The sequence below is a fragment of the Scyliorhinus canicula genome, chromosome 9 (genome assembly GCF_902713615.1).
Source record: "Scyliorhinus canicula chromosome 9, sScyCan1.1, whole genome shotgun sequence".
NCBI lineage: Eukaryota > Metazoa > Chordata > Chondrichthyes > Carcharhiniformes > Scyliorhinidae > Scyliorhinus > Scyliorhinus canicula.
This window is the reverse complement of record NC_052154.1, coordinates 76,009,050-76,034,565: the sequence shown is the minus strand read 5'-3', so window position 1 is coordinate 76,034,565 and position 25,516 is coordinate 76,009,050. Positions and strand designations below refer to the sequence as shown.

Below are 25,516 nucleotides of genomic sequence, written 5' to 3'. Positions count from 1 at the left end.
TCCCTCTGTGTACCCGAACAGGCACTGGAATGTGGTGACTATGGGCTTTTCACAGTAACTTCATTGCAGTGTTAATGTAAACCTACTTGTGACAATAAAGATTTTTTGAAAAAAGGAAGCCCAGTATCCAGCAAACTTAGGACAGGACCAAAACACATGTGTGTGGTTAGCCGGTGTAAGTGAGCAGCAGTCACACTTGTTCTCCACGTCTTGAAAGAATCCACTCATCCTTGCCTTTGTCCAATGCATTCTTTGTCGCACTTTGAACTGAACCAAACTTAGTCTTGCACAGGATTAAGTGGAGTTCACCCTGTAGAGGGCTTCTCTCTAAACCTCCTCAGTCCGCACAGAGCCTAGTTCTCCACCCATTTTCCATATACTCCATCCAAAGGGGCAGGATCTGAAGATAAAATGAGGTTGTGCAGATTAGAAATTGATCCTCTCTTCTGCTGTGCCAAGGACTATACCTTTTCCAGCAGGGAAGAAGGAGGGGCCGGGGGGAAGGAAGTAAAGAACATAGTGAGAAATCCCAAATTTGAAAAATGAGGTTGGAACCAGTCAGATTGTATCTGTCTTTGAGTTTTTCGAGGCTGTTAAAGCCTCTATCGAGAAATAAGTGCGCAAAGTGAACCAGACTTCCCATTCTCAAGGACCTGATTGATGGGTCCAAGCTTGAGGACCCTGAGGGGTGGTTGTCACATATCGGGGCAAATGAGGACAGTGAGGGAAGATTGAAGTGCTGCCGAAACTGCTTCTAAATCCTGAGTGAGGAAATCACAGTGTTCGAGGAACGACCTACTGGGCAAAGGGCAGCGGTGTGGTAATTATGGCATGTAGGGAGGAGGCTTCAGCACAAAACCATGTCTCCAATCTACTCCAGTTCGACTTTCTGTATGTTGGCAGCCCAGTAATAAAACAGGAGATTCGGGATAGCTACACCTCCCAATCCTCTGTCCCTCTGAACCAGAGTGCTGCGGACGATGGGACTCATATGCCTAGATAAACGCCTATATTAATTTGTTAACTGTAGTAAAAAATGTTTTGGCTAAAAAAAATGAAATAAGAATAAAAAACCTTGGTAGTAATTCATCTTGATATTTGGATCCTTCACACCAGTCAGAGGGAGATTATTCCACCTCTGAAGGTCCATTTTAACCTTTACAATGAGGCTTGAGAAGTTCAGTTTGTGGAGTAAGGCCCAGTCATGAGCCACCCCAGATATCAGAAACTAGAGGGTAAGAGCAGCGAACCAAGCTGAGCCCCTCCGGCTGTTGGGTTCACTGGAAAACATTCAGATAACCCACATTTAATTTAGAACCTGCAAATGTGCCAAATTCCGGGAGTGTCTTCATGATGTTTTCTATTGAGGAGATTGGATCCGTAATATATAAAAGTCGATCATCTGCGTATAGCGAGACCCGGTATTCCTCTCCCTCCCTCCCAGTGTATTCCCCTCCACCCCTCCAATCACCTCCTTGCTGTTGCCAGAGGTTCAATGGCCATCGCAAAGAGCAATGGAGAAAGGGGGTAGCCCTGTCTACTGTCCGGCCTAGTGGAAAGTATTCCGAGGAATCATGGGCGGGTTTCTCTGTTGTCTGACGCCAAAATCGCAAAACACGATTGGGCGGAGAATCGGTTCCAATTTAAAAAGCTGCTCACATAAGGAAGACCAGCAGGAAAACCAGTCTTCCAAACGCATCACGTCAAAAGGCCAAACAAGCTGATAATACACGAAAGACCTGCCACAAAAGTTGTCTTTCGGAAACGAAACCAACATCGACCAACTGCTAAAAGTTCAGAAGACCAAAGGGACGATATTGTTATGAATGTCCCATAAGCTGTGTACCAGGGACACGTTCATCAGGCATATCATGTTGTATGATGCACAGGTGCATCTGTATATATGACATGTGTAAAATGACAATGCAGATCATGTTTTGTAAAACACAGTTATAACTGAATACAAATGTTAAAAGTTCCAGAAGAAGGGGGATTTGGTGATATGCCTGTGCACAGTTCTGCATATAGTCAGTAATGCAACCTCCAACCAGCTGGTGGCAGTAGAGATCCATCATGTGACTCAACACACCCGCCATTTGTTAGTAAGACATACAAGAAGACAGTCGCACTTAGAGTAGGTCCAGGAGAATTCACTGAATCCATTTAGTAGCTATCATCTTTACTGTAGTTTTTCAGTTATCTTTTCCACGTGTTTATTAATAAATCATCTTTATAGTTAAACAACTATATGTTCTGTGTACATCATTACAATGGTTACAACACAGAATACAACATCTTGGTGGTATTCTAATGCTTCTGCTACCATTGTTCTTGCCAGTGGTGGAGGTTGGGCGTTTGGAGAATACTGTTGAAGGAACCTTGGTGAGTTACTGCAGTATGTGGTACACACTTTTGCCTCTGTGTACTAATGGTGGAAGGAGTGAATGCTTAAATGATAGATAGGGTGCTGGTCAAGTAAGCCGTTTTGTCCTGGATGGTATCAAGCTTCTTGGATGGTGCAGCACTCACTCAGGCTCCATCGATCTCCATGGGGGAGAGGGTGTGCACTCTGTCAATCCCTTGAGCAATGTCATCCTGCTCCTGGTATGGCCACCCATGTGTGCAAAGTTCAGGGAGTGGGGGGGCAATGCCAGACAAAGTGCGGTCCTGTAAGTCTTCAATGACAGAACAGGTCAAAGAAGATTGTGTCTCAACAGTGGTGAAGGTGAAAGAAGGCTACAGCGGCAAGGTGGTCCCGGTCAATGTTTTTGGACACAGCACCAAAATCTAATCTGTCGAGATCATCTGGATAATGACAACATCCCAAGCCGCCTCCATTAATGAAAGTCACATGCTTCTACAGGGTCTTTTATGATGAAGCAGAGGTGTGGCAGAGAAGGAAATAAAAAGAAGTAAATCCTGCACTGCGGATCCCACTACCTTGCCAGATGGCCTGCCCCATATATCCAAAGGTCTGTGGATCGAAATTGGCCTCTTCAGTCATGTGGGACTCTATTTTATGGGGTGATGGGTTGGATTGGGGTGGCTTTCTTGACCCTCACTCTCTCCCCATAAGGAAAGTTGGCTGACAACGGACACTATGGAAAGAAGCCCACCCTACAGCCACAACACACTGGAGGTGGACTAAACTATCTAAGAGAAGGGCTTCCTCTCCTTAGTGGGGGAAGTCCCACCCTCAAGATCTGCCAGCTGATTTGTTGGTAGTTTCAGGTTTCCTGGCAGCGCTAAAGCTCAGTGGTGGATACTGCAGGACTGCAAGAATATTTTGGAGGTCAGGCAGCGCTTAAGGAGGTAGGTTAAACCTTGAAGGCATGTCCCCAATGTCCGTAGTGGTGCCAGTAGTTAGCACTGCTGCTTCACGGAGCTGAGGACCGGGTTCATCCCCGGCCCCGGGTCACTGCCTGTGTACAGTTTGCACTTTTTCCATGAGTCTGTGGATCTCACACCCACAGCCCAAAGATGTGCAGGGTAGGTGAATTGGCCACGCTAAATTGCCCCTTAATTTGAAAACAAATTGGGTACTTTAAAAAAATAAATAAATAAATAAGTATGACAGGTAGGCTGCTGACTTTGGAGCCCTTTGGATGGGCAGGAAGGTGATCAGCTAGCCACTTGATGTCACCCCTCGCCATCCTGTCAGAAACACACCCAGCGGGCAGGCTGTGAAATCTAGCCCATGAAGACACAAGGCAAAATCAGTGACTGTGAGGAGGCATCATCCTCGAATCAAGGGACAGTGACAATGATGATGACTCATCCAAGCAAGGGGAGAATATTCCATCACACTCCTGACCGTTGCCTTGTAGATGACGGACAGGCTTTGGGGAGTCAGGAGATGAGTTACTCGCTGAAGAATTCCCAGCGTTTGACCTGCTCTTGTAGCCACAATATGTTTCTTCCAGTCTGTCAGAGTCCATTGTGTTTCAAAATGTTTAATCCCTTGTCACTGAACTTGCTGCCTTGTGTTTATTCTGAGTGCTTTGTGTTTGCTGTGAAGCCTTTAATACATGAAATATGTCTGTGTGACAGGTACTTTAATGGACCCAGAGGGACTATATGATGAAGACACCATCACACCAGATAATCTGCAGAAGTAAGTTTTCTGCCTTCATTCCCATTCTTAAGGTTTTCTGTTTTGTAGATCACCTTTTCTCAGTATAGGGGAAGGGCTAAGAGGAATCTTTGAAATTCACGCTTTATATGATCAATGTCTGTTTTACACTGCTCACCACATTGAAAGTAATACTATATTGTTTTCTGTACAGCCCACGCAGTCACCGTTTTATCAGTTCCTTAACTGACCACAGTAAATGGTCACTCTACCAGTTCCAAAAATGACCGCACTAACAGCGAACATTGTATCATTCCTTGTGTGGGACCACAATAACAGTAGCCATCCTGTGTCAGCTGCTGTACTGACCACAGTGAAGTACCTGGACAGAAGCTTATTTTGAAAAACATTTTATTGAAGACATTTTGGTGCACAGTAGTTAACACTGTTGCTTCACAGCGCCAGGGTCCCAGGTTCGATCCCTGGCTTGGGTCGCTGTCTGTGCGGAGTCTGCACGTTCTCCCTGTGTCTTTGTGGGTTTTCTCCGGGTGCTCTGGTTTCCTTCCACAAGTTCCAAAAGAAGTTCTGGAAGGTAATTTGGACATTCTGAATTCTTCCTCTGTGTATCCGAACAGGCGTCGGAGTGTGGCGACTCGGGGATTTTCACAGTAATTTCATTGCAGTGTTAATGTAAGCTCACTTCATAGAATTTTTCATAGAATTTACAGTGCAGAAGGAGGCCATTCGGCCCATCGAGTCTGCACCAGCTCTTGGAACGAGCACCCTACCCAAGGTCAACACCTCCACCCTATCCCCATTACCCAGTAACCCCACCCAACACTAAGGGCAATTTTGGACACTAAGGGCAATTTATCACGGCCAATCCACCTAACCTGCCCATCTTTGGACTGTGGGAGGAAACTGGAGCACCCGGAGGAAACCCAGGCACACACGGGGAGGATGTGCAGACTCCGCACAGACAGTGACCCAAGCCGGAATCGAATCTGGGACCCTGGAGCTGTGAAGCATTTGTGCTAACCACAATGCTACCCTGCTGCCCTTTGTGACACTAATAAAGATTATTATTATTTTAATATATACATATTCACAAACATACAAAAACTAACCACAGCAACAGGAAACAAAACCCCTCCTTTCCAGCATCTTCCCCAACCACTGCCCCTACACACACCCCTGCCACACCTGTACCCACCACCCTTTACCAGCCTATACCTCCCCCAAACAATAAAGTAAACTCCACCCCACCACTGACGACTCAATACTCCTAAAAGAAATTGATAAGGAACTTCTGCTTCAAGGTGAAACCCCTCCTCCACCCCACGAATGGCGAACTTAACTTTTTCCAAATGCAAAAATTCTGCCAGATCACTCACCCATATCCCCGCCTTTGGCAACTCCGAATCCACCAACCCAACAAAATCCATCCCCAGGCTATCAGGGAGGCAAAGGCCAAGACATCAGCCTCTCTCTCCACCTGAACTCCCGGATCCTCCGACACTCCAATTATTGCCACCTCTGGGCTCAGAACTATCTCTACCCCCAGAATCTTTGACATTACGTCCAAAACCCTTCCAGATCTCCTGCAACCTCCGACACGCCCAAAACATGTGCACATGGTTCATAGGCCCTCCCACACATTGCCCATACCTATCCACCACCCCAGAAAAACGGAGTCGTCCTGGACACTGTCACATGGGCTCTATGCAACCAATTTAAAAAACCTTGCAAACAAAGAGGACACACTCACTCTCCGCAAGGCTTTGCTCCATACTCCGGCCCCTAATTCCGGCCTCAACTCCTCCTCCCACTTGCTCCAAACCTCCTCCATGGGAGCCCCCTCCATCTTAATCATACTACCACACTCCCCATACATACCTGCCAGTCTATCTCTCCAATGTTATCCTTAGACAATAACTTATCCTTCAGCACTGTGGGGTCGGCAGAGCCAGAAAAGACAACACTTCCTTCCTAACAAAGTCCCAAACCTGCAGATACCTGAACCTATTCCCCTTTGGTAGCTGCTAAATCTCCTCACGTTCCTCCAGATGATACTCCAATTTAGAGTATCCGATTTGCTTTTCTCAATTAAGGGGCAATTTAGTGTGGCCAATCCACCTACCCTGCACATCTTTTGGGCTGTGGGGGTGAGACCCACGCAGACACAGTGAGATTGTGCAAACTCCACACAGACAGTGACGCAGGGCTGGGATTAAACCTGGGACCTTGACGCCGTGAGGCTGCAGTGCTAACTAATGTGCCACCGTGCCGCCCTTAATTGGAAAAAGAAAATTGATTACTTTATATTTATTTTTTTTAAAGTTCCTCCAGGCCCTCAAACTTTTCTCCCACAAATAAATCCCTTAAATTCTCCATACTCACCTGCCACCACCCCTGCAACCTCGCATCCAATTCGCCGGTCCAAATCTATGATTGTCACATATCGGCACCCACAGCAAAATACTCTCTAATCCCAAGTGCTGCCTACACTGGTTCCAAACTCTCTATGTCAATACCACCACCGGGCTCATGGAGGACCGAGCCAGCGAGAATGGAAGGGGCAACAACAACAATGCCCTCAAGCTGGGGGCAGCAGGATGGGAATGACAGCACCTCCCTAACTTCCAGATACCTGAAATTATTCCTCTTTGGTAACTGGTACGTCTCCTTGAGCTCTTCCAGGTCTGCAAACTTTTCACCAAAAGTGTTGTCTGCACTGGTTCCAAACCCTCAGCTTTGGGATGAGCTTCACCCTCACCATTGGCTCATTATACATCCCAATGAACAGGGTCCCAATTCCAACCCAAGGCTGGAATTGAACGCAGGTCCCTGGCACTGTGAAGAAACAATGCCACCGTGCCGCCACCCATGTATGACAACTCACTCCATGGCCGCCGACGGAAGTCAATGGGGAATTTGATGTTTAATGATTTGTATCATTTTAGTTTACACATAATTGATGCATGTCAACCCAATATGGGTTTATACTGAATTCTGGGACACAGGATCATCACATGACTTGTTCTTTGCATCACACTCAAAATTGACAAGGTACAAAGAACATATGGCCTTAAGTTAGTGATGTAAGACATAAGATGAACAATTAATGGTACGGAACCATCCAACTCTCTAGCAATTAAAATTATCAGCTCTGCTCTCTACATTCAAAGTCCTATTAAAACATTCAGCCTGTGCATTACATTAGTACAGTTTAAACTGTGATGCTTAAGGGGAGTAATTTTGTAACTCTAGTTATTTTAAATTTTAATATTCATTAATTTAATGTATTGTATTATATTTCGATTACCAATCACTTTCAAGCAATGATACATATTTAATATTGACTTTGTGTAATTTCTGTAACTTGTAAGGTGGAAAACTATTCTGTAAGTTTAATTAATTTATACCAAGCACTCACAGATACAACAAAAACATACTGTAGCAAAGCAGTTGTCTCAGCAAAAACACATTGATAAGTGTCTGTTTTACTGAAGTCCTATAGATCAATGAAAACTATTCTCACTTATATTCTGTACATAACACTTTGGGAACGATTTAACAGCCAAGTCGCACTTGAGCATCGGAAAGGCGAAATTTTAACCAGCCCATCACCGTTAGCAAGAATCACATCCAGCTGTGGCATGGCGAGAAACCAATAATCGCCAATTAAAGCCAATCTCCATACAATTAATGGGAACAGCTGCCCATTTAATAGCCTCAGGTGATCTAACCGCGTCCCCAGCAAGAGGTCACTCGGGCAACGATTAGTACACCTTTTTAAAAATGGAATGGCTTGTGGAATGCCTGCTGTAGAGATCCGAGGAAGTGGGTAGCCATCTTTGCTCTCAGACAATGAGCTGCTGCCCCAGTGCTCGGTGTGATAATATACATAAGCAATTATGTAAATCGTAATGTATATGACCTCCAACCAGCAGGTGGCAGTAGAGAACAACCACATGACTCTGTTACCTCAGGGGTCTGGAGATAGTCATCACAGTGGATAGTCATATTTGTAGTAGCTCTTGGATTATTTATCATAGTGAGTAGTTTTTTCATATATTTCTCATAGTTATCTAACCCACGCATTTATTTAATAATAAACATTTAGCTAGTAAAGCACTAGATGTTCTATTGTGCATGATTCCTACTGGCCAAGCACCAGGGCATAACATGGTACCAGGTTGAAAGATCTAAGAAGACCAGAGTCAAAGATTACTGAGAAGAAGAAAAAAAACAGAATTTTCTACTAACCATGTAGCGTACTGGCAAATCTCACTCAATGCACTACGAGGCTTCGAAATTCAGAATGGAAGCTCTGAAGACACCACACCAGCTTCACGTCACTGGTAATGTACATGCAAATTGGCATGCTTTTCACACTCTACCTAGCAGCACTACGTCTGCAGGCACAGCCTGATCAACAGAGAATAGCATTGCTGCTTACTGTAGCAAGTCCACAAGCGATAGAAATGTTTAACACATTCGTTTTCGATAATGAAGCTGAAAAAAAACTTTGATGAAGGCGTGAAACAATTTGATCGGCACTGCACACCCAAAAAAAACAAAATTTTCCAGCGTTATGTTTTTCGCACGCATACACAGCAGGCAGGTGAATCGTTCAACAGTTTTTTTAACCGACTTGCGGTTGAAGGCTCAGACATGTAAATTTGTGACTATGCAAGCGTCGATGATCCTCGAGCAAATCATGTTCCGGTTTAATAATAACAAAGTTCGGGAGAGATTGCTAAAGGAGAATGAACTCCAGCTCGATGATGCCATTAAAATTTGCCATACCAGCGAGCTAGCTGCGCAGCAGATTAGCATGCTAAACCTAAAGAATTTTGGCACAAAGATCAGAGAGGCAGCTGATGCCATTAGTGTTGTGATGCACCCTAAGGCAAAACGTGATCCCAGCAGCGATAGCGATTTTAGATGACCGACCAAAATCACCATTTTATGCAAGCGATGCAGCAACAAGCATTTGCAAAGGCAATGTCCAGCATTTGAAAAAATCTGTTCCAAATGCGAAGGCAAAAGTGACTTTGCTAAACAATGCTTCATCAATAAAAAATCAAAAGTATCAAAATCAATCATTGTGATTGATGAGATAAATCTCATAAATTTGCAGTAACAGTGATGCAAATGCAAGTGTTCAAAGAGATAACTGAATATAGAACATTACAGCGCAGTACAGGCCCTTCGGCCCTCAATGTTGCGCAGACCTGTGAAACCACTCTAAAGCCCATCTACACTATTCCCTTATCATCCATATGTTTATCCAATGACCATTTGAATGCCCTTAGTATTTGCGAGTCCACTACTGTTGCAGGCAGGGCATTCTACTCTCTGAGTAAAGAACCTACCTCTGACATCTGTCCTATATCTATCGCCCCTCAATTTAAAGCTATGTTCCTCGTGCTAGACATCACCATCTGAAGAAAAAGGCTCTCACTGTCCACCCTATCTAATCCTCTGATCATCTTGTATGCCTCAATTAAGTCACCTCTTAACCTTCTCTCTAACAAAAACAGACTCAAGTCCCTCAGCCTTCCCTCGTAAGTTCTTCCCTCCATACTAGGTAACATCCTGGTAAATCTCCTCTGCACCCTTTCCAATGCTTCCACATCCTTCTTATAATGCGGCGACCAGAATTGCACGCAATACTCCAAATGCGGCTGCACCAGAATTTTGTACAGCTGCAACATGACCTCATGGCTCCGAAACTCAATCCCTCTACCAATAAAAGCTAACACACCGTACGCCTTCTTAACAACCCTCTCAACCTGGGTGGCAACTTTCAGGGATCTATGTACATGGACACCGAGATCTCTCTGCTCATCCACACTACCAAGAATCTTATCATTAGCCCAGTACTCTGTCTTCCTGTTATTCCTTCCAAAATGAATCACCTCATACTTTTCTGCATTGAACTCCATTTGCCACCTCTCAGCCCAGCTCTGCAGCTTATCTATGTCCCTCTGTAACTTGTAACATCCTTCTGCACTGTCCACAACTCCACCGACTTTAGTGTCATCTGCAAATTTACTCACCCATCCTTCTATGCCCTCCTCCAGGCCATTTATGAAAATGACAAACGGCAGTGGCCCCAAAACAGATCCTTGTGATACACCACGAGTAACTGGACTCCAGGCTGAACATTTCCCATCAACCACCACCCTTTGTCTTCTTCCAGCTAGCCAATTTCTGATCCAAACTGCTAAATCACCCTGAATCCCATGCCACTGATGATTAATAAAACATTAATTAATGCCAAACACAAGGGCAACACGGTGGTGCAGTGGGTTAGCCCTGCTGCATCACCGCGTCGATGTCATTGGTTTGATCCTGGCTCTGGTTCACTGTCGGTGTGGAATTTGCACATTCTCCCCGTGTTTGCGTGTGTCTCGCCCCCACAACCTAAATATGTGCATGTTAGGTGGATTGGCCATGCTAAAACCCCTTAATTGGAAAAAATTAATTGGGTACTCTAAATTTATTTTTTTTAATTAACGTCAAACCCGACACGGGAGCGACAGCCTATCTTATAAGTTTGTTGGATATGCAAGAAAGGAAAATTAAACCATTCGTTTTAAGTAAAACAATACTACTGAATGATCACAATGGCAAACTAATTAATACTCTGGGAGTATGCGAGCTAGCGGTCAGCGTAATGAACAGGGTTCATAAAGTGAAGTTTTCCAGTGTAGAGACTAAGCATAAATCACTGCTGGGAGTGGAAATATGTGAAGCACTCGAGTTAGTTAAAAGAGTTTACAGTGCAGACTGTTCTGTAATTATGCAAAGTACAGCAGTAGATTCATTCCTGAAATATTTTATCGATGTGGCACATTACCATTCACTTATCGAATCCAGTTAAAAGAGAATGTGCAACCTGTCATACACACACCAAGGAGAGTACCAGCTCCATTAATTGAAGAACCAACAGATTGGGTGAGCTCTTTGGTCTGCGTTACGAAGAGAAATAACGACCTAAGAATCTGTATGCACAAAGAGCTCAATTTAAATGTAAAGTATGAGCATTATCCTATTCCGAAGAGAGAAGAAATCACATGTGAGATGTCAGGAGTGACATGTTTTAGCAAACTAGATGCATCAGTTTTTTTGGCAACTCAGGTTGGATGAGGGGAGCACAAAGTTGTGCAGCTCCAATACTCCATTTGGGCGATGCTGTTTTCTCAGAATACCATTTGGTATTATTTCGGCATCCGAAATTTTCCATCGGGCAATGGAACACATCATGGAAGGAATTCCAGGCGTCAGAGTATACATAGATGATATTATAGTTTGGGGCGGAACAAGAGAAGAGCATGTCAAAGGGCGGGATTCTCTCAGCCCAGTCCGGGCTGGAGAATCACCGGGATGGGCGCGAATCGCATGACGCCGCCCTGACGCCAGTCCACCGATTCTCCGGTGAGCGGAGAATTGTTGCCATTGGTGCCAGCGCGGTCAGTGCGGCGCTGGGCGTGGCACCCCCCCAGCCATTCTCTGCCCGGGATGGGCCGAGTGGCCGCCCAAAAAAACCTGAGTCCCGCCCGCGCCGTCCACGTGTGCTCTTACCCGGCGGGACCTCGGCGTGCATGCCTCTGGGGGCAGCCTGGTGGTCGGGGAGGGGGTTACAACCCGTGGGGGGGGGGCTCCGCTGTGGCCTGGCCCGCGATCGGGGCCTACCAATCGGCAGGCCTGCCTCTCAGGGTGGGGATCTCTTTTGTCCCACGCCGGCCCCTGTAGCCCTACGCAATGTTGCGTCGGGGCCTGCGCAGAGAAGGGAGCCACTGCGCATGCGCGCATTGACGCCGGTCCCACTGTGCAAGTGCAGACCCGCGGCGCCCATCTGACGCCGGGATTGGCAGCTGGAGCGGCGTGTGTCACTCCAGTGTCGTGCTGGCCCCCTGTAGTGGTCAGAATCGCTGCTCTTGAGGGCATGTTGACGCCGGCGAGAAACATGACGGCATTTACGATGGCGTCAACACTTAGCCTCAGGATCAGAGAATCCCGCCCAAGGCTTCTCAAAGTGCCGAGAAGCATCAAAAAGCATGGTTTGAAGGTGCATAAAGCCAAATGCCAGTTTGGTGTCGACAACATCAAAATCTTGGGAGGCAAACTTTCTTTTTTTTTAGAAAATATTTTATTGAGGCATTTATAATTTTAACAATTTTCAACATCAAATTTCAACAAAATCAAAAACCTAATAATGTAATCAACAAACCCATTGAGCACAAACCCCAGCCATCATGACCCCCCCCCCCTCCACCCCCCCCCCCCCCCCCCCCTGCTGACAAATTAATTTTTCTCAAAGAAGTCAATGAACGGCTGCCACCTCCGAGCGAACCCCCGAAACGAACCCCTCAAGGCGAATTCAATTTACTCAAGTCTGAGAAACCTCGCAATGTCGATAACCCACAACCCCGACTTCGGGGGCTCCAAGTCCCGCTATCCTGATAAGATCCGTCTCCGGCCATCAGGGAGGCAAAGGCCCGGGCGTCAGCCTCTCTCACCCCATGGGCTCCCGGGTCTTCCGACACACCGAAGATTGCCATCTCTGGACTCAGCACCGCCCTCACTTGTAAGACCTCTGACATGACATCAGCAATCTCTGCCAGAAACCCCTCAGCCTCGGAAATGCCCAAAACATATGGACATGGTTCACAGGTCCCCCTGCACCGCACCCACACCTATCCTCCACCTCCTCATAGAACCTGCCATCCAGGCCACGGTCATTGGTGTCTTGTGGACCACCTTAAGCCTGGTGCACAACGAGGATGCATTAACTCTCCTCAGGGCCTCCTCCCATAACCCAGCCTCCATCTCCCCACCCAGCACTTCTTCCCACTTTCTCTTCACGTCCCCTGTCGGAGCTACCTCCCACTCCTTCAGCTCCTAAGGGATCTCGGAGAACTTCCCCTCTCCTACTCCTGTTCTCGACATCACCTTATCTGTAGTCCCCAGTGTGGCAGGTGCGAGAAGGTCAAAACCTGCCTCCGTACAAAATCCTTCACCTGTAGATACCAGAACCCATTCCCATCTGGCAACTCAAACTCATCCTCCAGCTCCTCCAAGCTCGGGAAACTCTCATCACCAAATCAATCCCCAAATCTCTCGATCCTCACCCTCTGCCACCTCCAAAATCCCCCATCTAGCCCCCTCGGAGCGAACCAGTGGTTATCACATATTGGTGCCCACACCGGCGCCCCCTCTCTAACTTCATGTGCTGCCTCCACTGTCCCCCACACCCTCAGGGCTGCCACTACTACCAGGTTGTAGAGTACCGAGCCGGCGAGAACGGCAGAGGTGCCATTAACAATGCCCCCAAACTAGCGTCCTTGCAGGATACCGCCTCCACCCGCTCCCACACCATCCCCTCCCCCACTACCCACTGACCATTGCAAAATTCGCCACCCAGTAGTAATTAATGAAATTCAGAAGAGCCCAGCCCCCCCCCCCCTCCCCCCCGCCCCCACCCTCGCGCTCCAGCAGCACCTTTATCACCTGCCCAAAGAAATCCTGAGATCTCTGCATTCACTCATTTAAAGAATGCCTCGAGGATAAAAATTGGGAGGGTCTAAAAAACAAACAAAAACCTCGGCAGGACCGTCATTTTAACTGTCTATACCCGCCCCACCAATGACAACGGGAGCACGTCCCACCGCCGAAAGTCCCGCCTCATCTGATCGACCAACCAATCCAAATTCAGTTAATACAGCTGCTCCCTCTCCCGCGCCACCTGGAAACCCAAATATCGAAAACTCCCTCCCACCACCTTGAACGGCATCTCACCCACCTCTTCTCCTGCCCCCTCGTCTGGATCACAAAGACCTCACTCTCACCCATATTCAATTTATACCCTGAAAACTGGCCAAATTCCTCTAATATCCCCATAATCTCTCTAATTCCATCCCCCAGCGGCTCCGATATGTACATAATTAGCTCGTCAGTGTAAAGTGAGACCCTGTGCTCCACCACCCCGCAATACCATAAGGCCATAAGACATCCGCTGCCAGACCTTCGACACTCTCAATGCTAATGCCAACGGCTCTATAACAAAGGCAAATAACAATGGGGAAAGTGGACATTCCTGCCTCGTCCCCCAGTGTAACCTGAAGTAATCTGATCTCACCTGATTCGTCCGCACACTCGCCACCGGTAACTAATATAGCAACCAGACCCAGCCTACAAATCCCTGCCCAAACCCAAACCGCCCCAGGACATCACATAAGTATTCCCACTACACCCAATCAAAGACCTTCTCTGCGTCCATGGCCACCACCACCTCAACCTCGCACCCCTCTGGAGGCATCATAGTTACATTAAGCAACCTCCTAATGTTGGTCGCCAGATGCCGTCCCTTAACAAACCACGTCTGGTCCTCCTCCAATTACCCCTGGGACTCAGTCTTCGATCCTTGCATCCTTCGCAATAATTTGGCATCCACATTTAACTGGGAGATCGGTCTGTATGACCCACAGTTTTCCGGATGCTTCTTTCGTTTTAAAATGAGGGAGATCGACGCCTGCGACATCATCGGGGGGGGAGCACTCCCAACTCTTTTGCTTCATTGCAGGCCCTTACCAATAGCAGTCCCAACATCCCTGAGAACTTCTGATAAAATTCCACCAGGTACCTGTCCGGTCCCGGGGCCTTACCCGATTGCGTTGCCTCCAACCTCTCTACTATTTCTACAAGCCCAATTGGGACCCTCAGGCCCTCCACCGGCTCCTCATCAACCTTCGGGAACTCTAACCCTCCCAGAAACCACCTCATCCCCTCTTCCCCGGCTGGGGGTTCCGACTCGTACAATTTGCGAAAACTCCCAAAACCCCCCGTTCACCCACTCCGTATTCCCACCTGTGTCCTTCACTTTCCCAATCTCTCTCGCCGCCTCCTGCTTCCTCAACTGGTGTGTTAATATCCTGCTCGCTTTCTCCCCTTACTCATATACCGCCCCTCTCACCCTTCTCAACTGCCCTACCGCCTTCACCATGGATAACAGCCCGAATTCCATTTGCAGCCTCTGGCGTTCTTTTAACAGCCCATCCTCTGGGTCCTCTGCGTATCGCCTGTCCACCTGCAGGATTCTTCCAGTAGCCTTTCTATCTCCACCTGCTCCTCCTTCTCCCTGTGTGCCCGAATTAAAATATACTCCCCCTGACCACTGCCTTCAGTGCCTCCCAAACCGTACCTGCCGACACCTCCTCCATATCATTAATCTCTACATACCCCCGGTTGGCCTTCCTCATCCGCTCACACACCTCTTCCTCCACTAACTGTCCCACATCCAGGCTCCATTACGAGCGCTGGGCCCCCACTTTGCCCACTCGTAATCCACCCAATGCGGGGCATGGTCCGACACCGCTACTGCCGAATATTCGACATCTACCACCCCTCCCGGCAACATCTTATCCAACACAAAGACATATATTCAGGAGTACGCCTTGTGCACATGGGAATAAAATGATAATTCTTACACCCTCAGCCTCTCAAATCTCCATGGATCCACCCCCCCCACCCCCACCCCCCTCCATGTGCCCATGAACCCCTAAAGTTCCTTATCTGTAGCCAACACAGTCCACGACCTCGAGCTCGACCGATCTAGTCTCGGATCCAGGACCATATTAAAGTCCTCCCCTCATAATCCACCGATGAGAGTCCAAGTCCGAAGTCTTCCCCAGCACCCACTTCATAAATTCCACATCGTCCCAGATCGGCACATAGATGTTTACTAACACCTCCGGCATCCCCTCCAATTTCCCACTTACCATAACGTACCTACCCCTGAGTAACCCACTATATTTTCCACCTCAAACGCCACCCGCTTATTGACCAAAATTGCCACCGCCTTCATTTTAAAATCCAATCCCGAATTAAATACTTGTCCAACCCATCCCTTCCTCAGCCTAATCTGGTCCCCCACCTTCAGCTGTGTCTCTTGTAGCATGGCCCCATCCGCCTTCAATCACCTTAAGCGTGCGAACACACAGCTGTCTTGACTGGCCCATTCAATCCTCGCACGTTCCACGTGATCAGCTTGGTCGGGAGGGCAGTCCCCCCCCCGCCCTTCCCCCCCCATAAATCAACAATAGTCCCTCTTGGGTCTGCCTCCAGTCAGTCTCCCGCACCTCCCCAGGCCGCCCTCGGGTGCCCACCATCATCGATTCTCCTCCCCTTACATTTTAAAAGCCCTACCCCTGTCAGCAGTACCTCTCCCCCCACTCCCCTCCCCAGAGCCCTTAGCAACATCCCCTGTCCCCATCCACCCACTGACCTTCCATTCACCCCCCATTGCGCTTCCATGAACTAGCCTGCCCATCTAGCCTGGCTGCCCCCTCCCCAAGCCCAAACAAAGAGACCAATTCCCCCATCACTTAACAAAGAGCAAACCTGAAGTGAAAAAGAAAGAAATGGCCCCAAACACAACTTAACAGCATCAGAGCAACATCTCCACCAATGTTCAAAGTCCACCTTCTCCTGCCAGTCCGCTGTCTTTAACAAAATCTACCATCTCCTCCGCCGATCCAAAGTACAATTCCCGGCCTTCGTAGGTCACCCACAGATGAGCCGTGTACAGTGGCCGAAACTTCACCCCCTTCGTGTAGAGGGCTGCCTTGACCTTGTTAAAGCTCGCATTCCTCTTGGCTCGGTCCCCTGGGGCTTCCTCATTAGTGCACTGTGCACCCGATCCACCTCCAAAGGGCGTGCAAATGCACCCTCTCCTAGCAGCTTCTCCAGCATCCTCCCCACATATGCGCCAGCATGAGCTCCTTCACTCCCCTCGGACAGGCCCACGATCCTTATATTCTGCCTGCATAAGCGGTTCTCCAGGTCTTCAACCTTCTCCTGGAGCCGCCTCTGCTGGTCCCGCATCAGCCCCATTTCCGCTGCCATCGAGGCGTAATGCTCCTCGTGTTCCCTCGCCACCTCTTCCATCTTCTGGATCGCCTGACCATGGGCTGCCAGCTTCGTTTCCACATGGTCGACCCCGCCTCGATCGAATCCACCACCCAGGCCAGGTCCTCCAGACTCTCCTTCTGTTGCTGGGTGAACTTCTCGTTCAAGAAGCTCACCAGCTGGCCCGTTGACCGCTTAGCCGGCAGAGCCGCTCCCTGCCCCTCTGCCATCTCCACGTGCATCCCAAGCACCGCACCATCTCCAGCCGACTGATTTTCTCTTTTTCAACCGCTTCTGGCCCTCAGCTCCATACACCTTAGGGCCACTCATTCTCCTGCACCATTTTCCCACCTCACATCCACGTGTTTACCGAGGAAAAGGTTTGTAAAAACCGCCACGAGCGGGAGCCACTAAATGTGCGACTAAACTCACTCCATGACCGCCATTGGAGGTCAGAAGATAAACTTTCTGCGAAAGGTATACAATCTGACCAAGAGAAGGTGAAGGTGATCGTGAACATGCCTCGTCCTACAGACAAAGAAACAGCCCTCAGCATGCTTGGTATGATACATTTTGTAAGAAATGTTATTCCTAATCTCACAGCAAAAACTAAGGGCTTGAGAGAAATCATCAAGAAAGACATTGGGCGAGATTCTCCGTTAGCCAACAGCGAAATCGGGAAATGCGATTGAGCGGAGAATAGCTTCTAACGCCAAAATTGTGGCAGGCGGCGATTTAAATCCAAATCGCAATTCTGTGTCACCTCAAAAATGGTGTCAATGCGTTTCACTCCACGTACAGTCGGCACTGTTTGCATATCATTAGCAGGACCGGCCCGGTATTCTCCAGGGCCTCCACAATTCTCCGACTTCGATGGGCCAAGTTCCCACAGCGTGGTTCCCTTGTGCTATTAGACTGGCATGGTAGCTGCTGAGAGAGAGAAAGTGGGACTTCCGGTTGCGGCTATGACCAGCTAAGTCGCACGTTTGGCTGCTCCTGCTACAAAGGTGTTTTCGGGCCGATTGGAGGGCCCCAACGGCGCTGTAAGGACAAATCCCGGTGGGGGAAGGCTCCCTGAAGAGAACCAGACCAACTTTATGGTCGGTACCCGGAGTGGGGTGGTAAAGAAAGCAACAGCAGCTCCCAAAAAAAAGCGGGGGAAGAAGACCAAAATGGCGGCCGGTGGCGCACCCGAGGAATGGAGGAAATGGGCGGAGGAGCAGCAGGCCGCTCTCCTGCGCTTCTTTACGGAGCTGAAAATGGAGCTCTTGGAGTCAATGAATGCGACGACCACCAGGCTGATGGGAGCCCAGGCGACCCAAGAGGCGTCGATTCGGGAGCTGCAACAGGAGATGACTGTGAGGGAGGAGGAGGCCACGGTCCTCGTGGGAAAGGTAGAGGTGCACGAGGCACTTCACCTGAAATGGCAGAGCCGTTTTGAGGAGCTGGATACCCGAATGAGGCGGAAGAACCTGAGGATCTTGGGCCTGGCAGAAGGCCTGGAGGGGTCAGACCTCCCGGGATATGTAGCAGAAATGCTGAGCTCCCTGATGGGGGCAGGGGCCGTCCCTTCGCCCCTGGAGCTGGAAGAGGCCTACAGGGTCATGGCTAGGAGGCCAAGAGCAAATGAGCCCCCGAGGGCGGTGCTGGTGCGGTTCCAGCGACTCAGCGACCGTGAGAGAGTGCTGGAGTGGGCCAAGAGGGAAAGGAGCAGCAAGTGGGAGAATTCGACGGTGAGGGTCTACCAGGACTGGAGTGCGGAGGTGGCAAAGCGGCGGGCCCGGTACAACCGGACGAAGGCGGTGCTACATGCAAAACGGATCAGGTTCGGAATGCTGCAGCCAGCGCGCTTGTGGGTCACCTACAGGAACCAACACCACTATTTTGAGTCCCCAGAGGAGGCGTGGGCCTTTGTACAGGAAGAGAAACTGGACTCGAATTAGACCCAGGGGATACTTGGCGGCCGTAGCCGCTCGGGTACTTTCAGCTGAATTCTTTGTTTGGATTTTGAACTCTTGCTGTGGTTTTTCTTCTGATGTTTTTTCCCCCTTTGCCAACTTCCCTTAGTTATTGTTATTGTGGTTATTCATGGTTATTTATGGTTATTTATGCTGTTTGGTAGAGGGCGACTGTTAAGTACATTGTTATTTGTTATTTATCTGTTATTTATAATGTTAAGTTGGGGAGGTGGGACGGGGGGGAGAGCAGATCGGGGATATGGGCTCCTAGGGGGGATTCTTTACAGGCATGGACGGGGACGGGGGTGGAACTGAAGATGGCGGGGTGGGGTGTGGCAGGGCGAAAGCGCGGGCTTTCCTCTGTTTTCCCGCGCGCGGGGCAGAGGAGGGGGGAGGGGAGGAGTGCGGGGCGTGGCTAGCAATGGCGACCTTTCCCGCGCTGGAGCGGGGCCAGGGAGGAGTGGCAAGGGGGGGGGAGCCCCCCCCCCCCGAGCCGGGGGGAGTCGGAGTGGGGCAGGAGCAGCCGGGTCAGCGTGAACCAGCTGACTTACGGGAGTACGATGGAGGGTACATCGCGGCTAGGAGGGGTCCTAGCCTGGGGGGGGGGGGGAGGGGGGTTAGGGAGGGACACCGGGTTGCTGCTGAAAAGACCAGAAACGGGAAGTGGAGGGCTGGAGAGGCGGGGGGAGGGGGACATCGCCATGGGGAGCGGGTCAGAAGGGGAGGGTCGACCCGGGGCGAGCAGGGAACAGGACATGGCTAATCGGCAGGGGAAGGGGGCGGGTCGTCCCGCGACCCGGCTGATCACTTGGAACGTGAGGGGGTTGAATGGGCCGGTCAAGAGATCAAGGGTATTCTCACACCTGAAGGGACTGAAGGCTGATGTAGCAATGTTACAGGAGACCCATTTGAAGGTAGTGGACCAGGTTCGCCTGAGAAGGGGGTGGGTGGGACAGGTGTTCCACTCTGGATTGGACGCAAAGAACCGGGGGGTGGCGATTCTGGTGGGAAAGAGGGTGTCGTTCGTGGCGGAGGAGGTGGTGGCGGATAAGGAGGGTAAGTATGTGATGGTGAAGGGTAAGCTGCAGGGGGAGAAAGTGGTGATGGTCAACGTATATGCCCCGAACTGGGATGACGCGGGTTTTATGAGGCGCCTATTGGGCCTCATTCCGGGACTGGAGGCAGGGGGCTTGATCATGGGGGGGGACTTTAACACAGTGCTGGACCCCGGGCTAGACAGATCGAGCGCAAGGACCAATAGGAGGCCGGCAGCGGCAGAAGTGCTGAGGGGGTACATGGAGCAGATGGGAGGAGTAGACCCATGGAGGTTTGGTAGGCCGAGGGCGAGGGAGTATTCCTTTTTCTCCCACGTCCATAGAGTGTACTCCAGAATCGATTTCTTCGTGTTGAGCAGGGGGCTGATCCCGAGGGTACGGGAAGCTGAGTACTCGGCCATTGCGATCTCTGATCATGCACCGCATTGGGTGGATGTGGAAATGGGGGAGGCGCGGGACCAGCGCCCGCTGTGGCGGCTGGATGTGGGGCTGTTAGCGGACGACGAGGTGTGTAAAAGGGTCCGGAAGAGCATTGAGAGCTATCTGGACTTGAATGACACGGGTGAGGTGCAGGTGGGGATGGTCTGGGAGGCCCTGAAGACAGTGATCAGGGGAGAGCTGATCTCCATAAGGGCGCATAGAGAAAGAAAGGAGAGGCAGGAGAGGGAGAGGCTGGTGGGGGAGCTATTGGAAGTGGATAGGAGATATGCGGAGGCACCAGAGGAGGGGCTGCTGGAAGAACGGCGCAGCCTGCAGGTCAAGTTCGACCTGCTGACCACCAGGAAGGCAGAGACGCAGTGGAGAAGGGCACAGGGCGCGGTCTATGAGTATGGGGAAAAGGCGAGCAGGATGCTGGCACACCAGCTTCGCAAACGAGATGCGGCTAGGGAGATTGGGGGAGTGAAGGAGAGGGGCGGGAAGGTAGTGCAGAAGGGGCAAGAAGTGAACGGGGTCTTCAGGGATTTTTACAAGGAGTTGTATCGGTCTGAGCCGCCGACAAGGAGAGGGGGAATGGAGGACTTCCTAAACAAATTGAGGTTCCCAAGGGTCCAGGAGGGGCTGGTAGAAGGGCTGGGGGCGCCAATAGGGCTAGAGGAGCTAGTCAAGGGAATAGGTCAGATGCAAGCGGGGAAGGCGCCGGGGCCAGATGGGTTCCCGGTGGAATTCTATAAGAAAAATGTGGACTTGGTGGGACCGGTACTGGTACGAGCCTTTAATGAGGCGCGAGAGGGGGGGGTTCTGCCCCCGACAATGTCGCAGGCTCTGATCTCCCTGATATTGAAGCGGGATAAAGACCCCGTGCAGTGCGGGTCCTACAGGCCTATCTCGCTTCTGAACGTGGATGCCAAGTTGCTGGCAAAGATCCTGGCAGCTAGAATAGAGGATTGTGTGCCAGGGGTAATCCATGAGGACCAGACGGGGTTCGTGAAGGGGCGGCAGCTCAACACGAACGTGCGGAGATTGCTGAATGTAATTATGATGCCGGCAGTGGAGGGGGAGGCTGAGATAGTGGTAGCGCTGGACGCGGAGAAGGCATTCGATAGGGTGGAGTGGGAGTACCTGTGGGAGACGTTGAAACGGTTTGGGTTTGGGGAAGGGTTTATTAAGTGGGTGAAGTTGCTCTACTCGGCCCCGACGGCGAGTGTAGTGACAAACGGGAGGAGGTCGGAGTATTTCGGGCTCCACCGAGGGACCAGGCAGGGATGTCCCCTATCCCCCCTACTTTTCGCATTGGCGATTGAACCGTTGGCGATGGCACTGAGGGGTTCAGGGGGGTGGAGAGGACTGACTAGGGGAGGGGAGGAACATCGAGTATCGCTGTATGCGGATGATCTACTGCTGTACGTGGCAGACCCAGAAGGGGGAATGCCGGAGATAATGGAACTATTAGCAGAGTTTGGGGACTTTTCGGGGTACAAATTAAATTTGGGCAAAAGCGAGGTTTTTGTGATACACCCGGGGGACCAGGGAGAGGGTATTGGGAGACTCCCCTTCAAGCGAGCAGGAAAGAGCTTTAGGTACTTAGGGGTGCAGGTGGCAAGGAACTGGGGGACCCTCCACAAGTTGAACTTTTCCAGGCTGGTGGAACAGATGGAGGAGGAGTTTAAGAGGTGGGACATGGTACCGTTGTCGCTGGCGGGGAGGGTGCAGTCAATCAAAATGACGGTCCTCCCAAGGTTCTTGTTTTTATTTCAGTGCTTGCCCATCTTCCTCCCTAGGGCCTTCTTCAAAAAGGTGACGAGTAGCATCATGAGCTACGTGTGGGCGCATGGCACCCCAAGGGTGAGGAGGGTCTTTTTGGAGCGGAGTAGGGACAGTGGAGGGCTGGCACTGCCCAATCTCTCGGGGTACTACTGGGCGGCAAATGTGTCAATGGTACGCAAGTGGATGATGGAAGGGGAGGGGGCAGCTTGGAAACGAATGGAGAGGGCGTCCTGTGGCAACACAAGCCTGGGGGCCCTAGTAACGGCACCATGGCCGCTCCCCCCCACGAGGTACACCACGAGCCCGGTGGTGGCGGCCACCCTCAAGATATGGGGGCAGTGGAGGCGACATAGGGGGGAAATGGGAGGTCTGTTGGCGGCGCCAATAAGAGGGAACCATAGATTCATCCCGGGGAACATCGACGGGGGATTTCAGAGCTGGTACAGGGTGGGCATACGGCAGCTGAAGGACCTGTTTATAGAGGGGAGGTTTGCGAGCCTGGGAGGGCTGGAGGAGAAGTTTGAGCTCCCCCCGGGAAACATGTTCAGATATTTACAAGTGAAGGCATTTGCTAGGCGGCAGGTGGAGGGGTTTCCCCTGCTCCCCAGTAAGGGGGCGAGTGATAGGGTGCTCTCGGGGGTCTGGGTCGGAGGGGGGAAGATATCAGACATCTACAAGATAATGCAGGAGGGAGAAGCAGCATCGGGGGAGGAGCTGAAAGCCAAGTGGGAAGGGGAGCTGGGAGAGCAGATAGAAGACGGGACGTGGGCGGATGCACTGGAGAAGGTCAACTCTTCCTCCTCGTGTGCGAGACTGAGCCTCATTCAATTTAAGGTGCTGCATAGAGCTCACATGACGGGGACAAGGATGAGCCGGTTCTTTGGGGGTGAGGACAGGTGTGTCAGATGTCTGGGAAGCCCAGCGAACCATGTGCATATGTTCTGGGCATGTCCGGTGCTGGAAGGGTTCTGGAAGGGGGTGGCAAGGACGGTGTCGAAGGTGGTGGGGTCCAGGGTCAAACCAGGATGGGGGCTTGCGATCTTTGGGGTCGGGGTAGAACCGGGGGTACAGGAGGCTAGGGAGGCCGGAATACTGGCCTTTGCGTCCCTAGTGGCTCGACGAAGGATATTAATTCAATGGAAGGACGCGAGGCCTCCAAGCGTTGAAACTTGGATTAACGATATGGCTAGCTATATTCAGCTAGAAAGGATCAAATTTGCCCTGAGAGGGTCGGTACAGGGATTCGCCAGGCGGTGGCAACCTTTCCTTGACTTTTAGATCAGAGATAGACGTTCGGGGTCGTGGCAGCAGCAACCCGGGGGGGGGGGGGGGGGGGGGGGGGGGGGGGAGGGGGGGAGGGGGGGGGGGAGGGGGGGAGGGGGGGAGGGGGGGGAGGGGGGGGGCAGCAAGGGTCGTGGGGGGACATGCACGACTGTAACGCGGGCAAGTCTGCTCGCTGCTCATGTCTGAAACTGTAGGCTGCCTTGTTTGTTAAGGTTGCCTGGGGGGGGGGGGGGGGGGGGGGGAGGACTGGTGCGCGCGAGAGGGCGGGCGAGGGAGGGACATTTGCCTAGAGGGATTGTGTTGTAAATAATTTAAAAATTAGTAGGGGTAAATGTCTGTATGGAAAAACTCTTTCAATAAAAATTATTTAAAAAAAAAAAAAAAAGAGGGAGAGAAAGTGGGTACGGAAAGTGTCCAACATCGCCATAGTTTACTGACAATTGTGCCGCTGGCCGGAGGCTTCTGCCAGGAGTGGGAGGAATAGTGAGGGTGGCCAGGAGGTGAGCTGTGGGGTTGAGGTGGACGGGCACGGAACCATTGCAGCAGCCAGCAAGGCAGCCATGCAGCTGCGCACACCACTAACAGCCCACTTTGAACTTGGTGCCACGGGCCGTATAGGTGTTCCCCCAGCCGACCCATCAGCGCGCTCCAGCACAACCAATGCCATCTTCACGGATTCTCCATTGGCGTCAACACTTACCCGCCCACTATTTTCCAGTGGCCTAACAGACATGAGCATGAATAGTAAGTATTACAGGAAGCATTGGCAACAGCTCCAGTGCTGACATTTTTTGAGCTGACAAAGAAGACAAAAATATTGACAGATGCATCGAAAGATGGGTTGAGAGCAATGTTATTGTAGCAGGACAATGATGGCTTCCAATTGCCTGCACTTCAAGGTCAATGACTGAAACAGCACAGAAATGCTCAAATAGAAAAAGAATGCTTTGGCTTGATAAATGGATTAAACAAATTCCATGACTACGCATATGACCTAATGACATTCTTCGTGGAAACTGACCATAGACCACTTGTGGCGATAGTAAAGAAAAATCTGAATGAAATGTCACCAAGGATACAACTTATGATGATGAAGTTACAAAGGTACAATTTCGATCTCATCTACATGCCAGGTAAACATCTCGCAGTAGCTGACGTGCTATCTCGTGCAATGGACGTGAAAGAAGAACACCAAATGAATGAGGATGTGCAAGTCCATGTGAATCTTGCAGCAGAATCCCTTCCAGTATCTGATGAGAAGTCAAAATTAATCAGAGATGAAACCATCAAAGATGAAATCTTACAGAAGATAATAAAATATCTCACAGAGGGATGGCCAAACGGATCCTGTTCCAAATATTATAACATCAGAGCAGAGCTAAGTGCAGCCAATGGATTTTTGCTTCAGCCAAATAGGATTATGATACCGCAATCTTTACAGTCAATGATTCTAAACAAGATTTATGAAGGGCACTTAGGCATAGAAAAGTGTAAGCAAAGAGCCAGGGAAACGGTATACTGGCGAGGCATCAAGACATTCAAATCATGATAGAAAACTGTCCAACTTGTCAGAAATTTCAGTACAAACAACGCAAAGAACCATGGCAGAAAGTGGGAATGGATCTGCTTTATCTGTCAGGAAAAGAATACCTGTTCGTGATCGATTATTTCTCTAACTTTCCAGATGTGGTACAACTAGCAAACTCATCAGCTAGTGTGTTATCAAGTATACCAAAGACATTTTTGCTCGCCATGGAATACCTCAAATTGTCATAAGTGACAATGGCCCATGTTTCAGCAGTCATCAATGGACAGAGTTCACACGTCACTATGATTTCTAACATATTACTTCTAGTCCCCTCCACAATCCAATGGGAAGGCTGAAAAAGGTGTTCACATTGTGAAGCAGCTACCCAAAAAAACTATGGACAGTCGGGAAGATCCATATCTCGCGTTACTTAGCTTTGAACAGCACCATTAATTAATAGATTTTTACCGTCACGGTTATTGATGAATCGACA

The 25,516-nt window shown here is 50.1% G+C and overlaps 1 protein-coding gene across 3 annotated transcripts in view; it reads left to right on the top strand.

Annotated features, from left to right (window-relative positions):
* Positions 1 to 25,516, top strand: part of smpd3 (sphingomyelin phosphodiesterase 3) — a 553,709-nt gene that overhangs the window by 492,645 nt on the left and 35,548 nt on the right. For all 3 annotated transcript variants that reach the window (XM_038806945.1, XM_038806948.1, XM_038806947.1), the window contains exon 8: positions 4,051 to 4,114. In XM_038806945.1, the coding sequence (XP_038662873.1) occupies positions 4,051 to 4,114 (64 nt within the window). The remainder of the gene's footprint in view (positions 1 to 4,050; positions 4,115 to 25,516) is intronic.